The sequence below is a fragment of the Euprymna scolopes genome, chromosome 10 (assembly GCF_053919585.1).
Source record: "Euprymna scolopes isolate OS-2025 chromosome 10, ASM5391958v1, whole genome shotgun sequence".
Lineage (NCBI taxonomy): Eukaryota > Metazoa > Mollusca > Cephalopoda > Sepiida > Sepiolidae > Euprymna > Euprymna scolopes.
The window spans coordinates 121,813,003-121,820,502 of NC_136491.1; the positions used below are offsets into that span (position 1 = coordinate 121,813,003).

The 7,500-nt window shown below is 29.8% G+C and overlaps 1 protein-coding gene across 1 annotated transcript in view; it reads right to left on the minus strand.

The window, feature by feature from the left end:
• LOC145286259 (uncharacterized) overlaps positions 1-7,500 on the minus strand; it is a 107,390-nt gene that overhangs the window by 14,554 nt on the left and 85,336 nt on the right. Inside the window, exon 4 of the mRNA XM_080135080.1 lies at positions 1,431-1,525. Coding sequence (XP_079991206.1) covers positions 1,431-1,525 — 95 coding nt within the window. The remainder of the gene's footprint in view (positions 1-1,430; positions 1,526-7,500) is intronic.

Sequence of the window (7,500 nt, forward strand, 5' to 3'; positions counted from 1 at the left end):
TTGAACATCATTTAATCCCGAGCAATATCGGATCACTCCGCTAGTAGTAAATAAATATTTTCCTTAAATGATTAAATGCCGTTATTTAATTTATCTTGCGTTTCGATACCTTTTGGCGTTTTACGTAAACTTCCCGCATGATCCTTAATTTTCATAAGTACCGAAATTAAAACATGCCCTAAAACTTTCATATGTGCATATAAGCACAACAATCGCACGATCTGAAGTTTTCAATCAAATGTATTTCATTTTTTTAACGTGCGTAAATATGTCAGAATGAAAAAGTTTGAGTGACACTTAAGGGTCAGAGGTGACTCTAAAGCGGAAGTCTCCCAAATTCTTATACACATTGAGTGTTCTGAAAGCTAACACTGTTACATAATATACATATATATTAACGGCAAGCATAACGAAATATACACGCTAAACAAGTGATACAAATATGGCAAATAGGTTTAAAACGGTAGTATATTTATAAAAATCATCAGACAAAATAGTTGGGGTGCTCTTTAGGGCGCATACTTAAACTTAGATTGGCCAAGAGAAGTTGTACCAAGCGATCTTTAAAAAAAAGTAGTAGTTCAATGCTTTGTCTTTGATGAACATTGTCATTTCATCGAAATATATTTTGACAAGCTTCTGGGCTTGACCTTTACTTCTGATCTTAAATGGAACACATACATTAAATCCGTCGACAAGGCCGCTGGAAAAATGGTGGGATCCTTCTATCGATCAAGTAGATATCTCACTGCTGATGCGATTCTCTATCTATATAAGAGCCAGGATGGAGTACTGTTGCCACATCTGGGCAGGAGCTGCTAGAAAGGACTTATCCTGCTTTGATAGAGTTCAAAATAGACTTCGTAGCCTCGGAGGGAAGGAAGGGAGGTCCTTTTCTGTTCCCTGCAACCTCTTTCTCACAGAAGAGATGTTGCGAGTTTGTCTCTGCCTTATCGCTATTTTCATGGCAAGTACTCGACTGAGCTCCAATCTATGGTCCCCCCTCGCCAAACTTTCACAAGGAACATACGTCTAGCAGAAAACACTATTAACAATTTCCCCCACTCTTTATCTGTGCCTAAACCTAAACGTAGATTCCATGAACAAAGCTCCTTTCTTAGAACTGCACGCCTGTGGAATTATCTTCCGTTTTTCTGCTTTCCAGCTGACTACAATATGGTTGTCTTCAAGTCTAACATAAACAAGTTTTTGATGAGTCCTTCCATATAAGTTAACAAATTTACCGAATTTCCATTACTAACAATGACTATATTGTCCAATTTCTACTGTACACTCTTTAACCGTTATCCTCGAGTGGCATCTTGGTTTTGATAAGTGGTGATGCCTTTGTAAAAAAAATATCTAAATAAATTGATCTGCCTCTATAAAATACCAGAGATCAATCCTATTATTTTTCTCTGTCGACTTACGTGCAAGTGTCCTGGTATATATTCATTATGCTATACACCACTGCGACTCCGCCGAGAACTGTCGATATCAGTGACACGCCCAGATGACTGGAAAGCTGTAAAACAAAAGTGAGAAGTAAAAATCGAAATAGAAGTGAGCAGTGTGAAATTATGTGCATCTAACAGCATCTTTCTTTTCCTTTTTTTTTTTTTTTGAAGGAAGCTGTTTATTGATCAGAAATTGAGAGTCACACACACACACACACACACACACACACACACACACACACACACGTAACATAATTTTGCAAACTTGTTAGTTGCAATACGAAACAATATTGTAATGGATACCTTTTGAAAGGTAACAAATAATCAACTGAGAAAAATTTGATATTTAGAACTTGGAGAATTATTATACTATACTATATATGCACTGAACCCCAATAAAAAGTCATTCATTGAACTTGAAATTTTCAAAAATTTTTATAAAAAAGATCATTTCATTATAAAAATATATTATGGGAAGCATGTTTTAATCTATCACGAGTGGTATATACAAACCGAGTACGTTTCAAGTAAATGATTCATATCTATATATATATATATATATAAATGTAACTCTTGGTTCGTACGTAATTAATAGTCTAAATAACCACTGGAAAGACTGCTTCGGCATTTTAGTATAATATGTTTACTGTACTGCGTGTTTCTATATATCTCTTTTTAATTATAACATTATACTTAATTTTTCTATAATAAATAGGTAGTTTTCTTTGTACGGATGGGACATTTTTTTTATTTGGGGACAATTATTTCACACCGCGTGCCATCACGTGACATCACTAAACGGAACGTTTATATACTAAACTGACATTTTTCGTTTAAAAATGGAATTATTCCTCTTTCGTTAATATATATATATATATTTTTTTTTTTTTTAATATTTCGTGATTTATATATAAAGTACAATTGTTGAATGTTATTCTTTTGATTATATTTGTTTGGGAGAAGCACAATTAAAAAAAAAAAGATTAAAACGGAGCGAAATTTTAATTTCTATTTCATTTTTACAACAACCGTAAACAAGCGCATACTTCGCAAGTTTTATCGCAAGTTAACGAGCAACCCATAAAAATCTGGTAGCTGAGTGTCAAATCTGCGTAAAGTATTGTATATATATATATATATATATATATATATATATATATATATATAACCTCTCCCTAACATACTGGCAAAAATTTGATTCTGTCCTTTCCTTGAGTGTTCTAATAAGAGGGATTGATTTACTAGGATTTGTATTAGAAGCTGAGCAAAATTATTTAATTATTGAATTTTTTGCATTTTGGTTAAATTTGTTAGTTTGCAATCGCTAAAAGCCCACACAAAAAATTGAACAAAAGACAAAATTAAAAAGAATGGTACTCATGCAGAATTTACCCCCCCCCCAACACTCACACATACACCGGATTCCAATTAGTTTAGGGTTCGACCGGCCATCATCACCGAATTCAGCCGAGCGTTGTCCAAATGCTTAAACACTAAATCAACATATTTTTTTGTTTATTTTCTCAACATCTGTTGACAAAAAATAATGTGTACAGTCTCTTGAAAAAAAAATCGGTATTTTTTTAGATTAGATCCACCTCTACAATTTTTTTTTAAATGACAACTTTTCGACTATGCTGACTACGAAAATTGCATTGAAATTTTGCAGAAATAATTAGTTATCGAGATATAAAAAGTTGTATTATGCATTGTATTTTTGGCGGCCATCTTTTTTTACGCGCGTGCAATGTCAATCAGAGATGAGTAGATTTGTTTATGGCGCGCGCACGCGCGTAAAAATGGCCGCCAAAGAATACAATGCATAATACAACTTTTTATATTTCGATAACTACTTACTTCTGCAAAATTAAAATCCGATTTTCGTATTCAGCATAGTTGAAAACTTATAACAGTCGTCATTTAAAAGAAAATTGTTGAGGTGGACCTAATCTGAAAATTTACCGAAATATTATTTTTATTTTTTAAAAAACAGTGTTTACAAAATGCCGGCGTGCCTTCATGCAGCCATTTTTTTTACGTAATAAAAGCAATAGAATTTTACGAGTTAAATATTTTTCAATTTTTAAACTTTAAAAATCTATCAAAATTTTTCTATTGGTTCAATTTTTACGATATTTTCAGGGTCAATGTGAAATTTTATGCTTTTTCCAATAAACCAAATATAATATTTTAGACACAGATTTTTTTCAAATTCCCACCCCCATTTTGAAATTTTTATTAAAATTTTAATGATCAATTTGGTGCTTGTGCAGTTTAGTCAAGGCATTAAAAAATGAAAACATCGAAAAAAGTTTAAATTGTATGTATCAGTTATGGAACGAAGTTCTCGGGAAAAAAATTTCACTTAATTTCATCAAGTAGTTTTTTTTTGTTTGTTTGTTTTTTTTTACAGCGGAAAAAAACACGTCTTTATGAGAGCGCGTTGAAGGCAGCCATCTTGGATTTTAAAAAAATTTGTTTGAATTTTAGAAATGCAAAAGGGAGATAACTCCAGTTAAAGCGCTGACACCCATCCCCATCTTTAATACTAGCTTTTCTTCCTAAAAATCGAATATTTTGCTCGGTATCATAACAAATTGTTTTTTTCACTGTAAAAAAAAAAAAAAAAAAAAAAGACTACTTGATGAAATTAAGTGAAATTTCTTTCGGAGAATTTCGTTCCAAAAAGGATACATACAATTTGAACTTTTTTCGATATTTTCATTTTTTAATGTCTTGACTAAACTGTACAAGTACCATTAATTTATGTGCCAAAGTTATATATATCACAATTTGAAGATAAAAGACCAATAAAGAAAATATTCTAATTTAAAACAAAAAAGAATAGTTTTTTTTTTAATTTACCTGTAAAGTGTAAAACTTTTTTTTTTAAACCATGTTGATTTTTTTTAATGTATGTTCATGTTATGCTTACATCGTCAAGTAAAAATCAGACGCTGACGGCAAATTTTTCTATTTCATTAAATGTTTTCTTTTTTTAGATATTTAGTTGATGAAGAAGTATTAAAATATATCAATCAAAAACTCGTGTATTTCATTAAATGAATTTTTTTTTAAATCGATGAAGCGGATTTTTTGTTCTAGGGAAAAACTTATAAGTGAATGTGCATTTCTTTTTTAACTACGGAGGATGAAAAATACTAATTTTGGTTAACACACGCAATAAAAAAGAGACATTATTTATGCCCTTGGACGAAACCATACTTCATAAATTTCATTTTAGCAGCAGCAGCTATTTAACACTTCGCGCAAAACACGTTACAAAAATGTGATTTTCTAGGACCCTCGCTTTAAAAAATCCTTCTATTTAAAAAAATACATGGAATTTAAAATATAAATATGGATAAATTCTTAACAATGAAGAATGGAACTACTCATTTAATAGTATTTTTTTAGGTAAGTGATTTTTGGCATTTATATATATACATATATTTATAAGCAAGTCAAAATATATTGATTTTCTTTATATTTTTTAAAGAAACAAATATTGCATGATCTGCTATTAAACCTGTTATTTTTTTTTAATTTGGTCTTTGCTCCTTTAATTGAAAAAAAAATTAGGGTTTGAATTATGTTTTCAAGTAGTTATAAGCTTAAAAAAATAGTAAGTTGAATTATTAAGGTTCTGATCATAATTTTTAATCGGCACTTTCTGATACACCATAGAACCTCCCCAAACATACTGGCAATAATTTGGTTTCGTCCTTCCCTTCAGTGTTTCCAATACGGGAGATTGATTTACTAGGATTTGTATTAAAAGCTGGGCACTTATTAAAATAATTTAATTGTTGAATTTTTTTACATTTTGGTTAAATTTGTTAGTTTGCTAGCGCTAAAAGCCCACACAAAAATTGAACAAAAGACAAAATTAAAAAGAATGGTACTTATGGAGAAGTTAGCCCCCCCCCCGCACCGGATTCCAATTAGTGTAGGGTTCGACCGGTAATCACCGGATTCAGCCGAGCGTTGTTCAACTATTGAAACACTAAATCAACATTTTATTTATTTTTTTGCATAATTAATTAATGATGGGAGTATTTTTCTGTTTATTTTCTTAACATATATTGACAAAAAAAATTTGTACATTCTCTTGAAAAAATTTGACTTTTCTCTACTTTCATCTAACTATTTACAGTGTTCATGTAAAGCATTGATTTTTTCTTTTTATAATAAAAATTCTGTTTTCAAAAAGAAATGTTTAGTGCAAACTTTCTTTTAAAAAAAAAATGTAAGTTTTCCTGAAAAAAAAAAAAATTTTGACCTAACAATTTATGGTAAATAATTCCAATTTTTCTTGGGGAAGAAACAACTTTTATTGATAAAAAAATTGCAAAAATAATAAAATAAATAAACAATACAAAATGCAATTTTTTATGAGAAATATGTTCCATTTTAACAAACTGAGCCACAGCAACGCGTGGCCGTGTACAGCTAGTATATATATAAATATGTATATATGCATGTATATACATATACACACATATATATATACATATATACATATACATACATATATACATATATATATACATATATACACACATATACATCTATACATATATACACACATATACATATACATGATGATTTCAACGTCTTGCCAGACAGGTGCCACTCCCTCAGACACTTAAAGTCCATGAGCCCCAAAATGACTTGCATCGCCACATGACCATTTTAATAGACAAATGCCTGAAGGAGTATCTATACACAGATGATGTTACTGAGTCTTAGTTTTGTACGACAGCTAAGTCTCTCTCTCTCTCTCTCTCTCTCTCTCTCTCTCTCTCTCTCTCTCTCTCTCTCTCTCTCTCTCGGTTCAAACTGTTGAGATCCAGCAACATATATATATACACATACATATATGCACATATATATATATACACATACATATATATACATATATACATATATATACACATACATATATACACATATATACATATATACACATACATATATACACATATATACACATACATATATACACATATATACATATGTATATATAACACATATATACATATGTATATATACACATATGTATATACACATATATACACACACATATATATACGTGTATATGTATATATATATATATATATATAAATGTAATTATTGGTTCGTTCAAAGTACATAAAACCATATTTCTACATTACCAATTTAATTGAAATTTTCAGAAAATTTATGTGCAAAGTCAAGGAATGTTTGCATGTCATTAAAATAAATTAAGATTGTTAAGATCGCAAATTATAAAATATATTAAATAAAATAAAAATATTTTTCATAACTGCGAGACTGTCCGCCATATTTCATTTCCGATAGAAATGCGCCTTTCGCGTGAACCACAGGTTGACGACTTTCGAATTACAACATTTAACTAATAATTAATTAATAGATGAGTAAAAAAAAAATTAAAAAATCCCTATTTTTTTAATTATATATATATATATATATATATATATATATATATATATATATTTGTACTTTTTAACTCTACAATTGAATAAAAAAAAACATATCATAAAACTTTAATTAAACTTGGAAATACGATTTAAAAAAATAGCGCGGATCGGTAAGTGAACTAGCACCATTTGTTTATCTTAATTTTTTATTTTTAAAAGCCTACCTAAAATAAATTTGTCTGATTCTTAATTTCTTATGTTATTGGAAAAAAAAAGGTAAATATGAAGAATTACTCCACCCTCGAAAATTCCTTTAAGATTACCACTTTTAAAGGTTTTCGGGGCCGCTAAAAACGAAAATAGCGTTTATAATTAAAGCAAACAAGTAGTTTCCAAGATATGAAGAAATGTTAGTCTAAAAAAGTGGAGGATCACTTTTCCATAATAATTTTACGTAAAATGATCACCCAATTTGTGGCCACGATTTTTTTTGGGGGGGGGGGTTCTACCCTTGGAGAATCCTGTTAAATTACCTGTTAAAATTGCAAAATGCAAAAGAAATCAAACAAAACTTTTTAGCCAAGAAACACACAGAAAACTTTTTAAAAATAGCATCCATT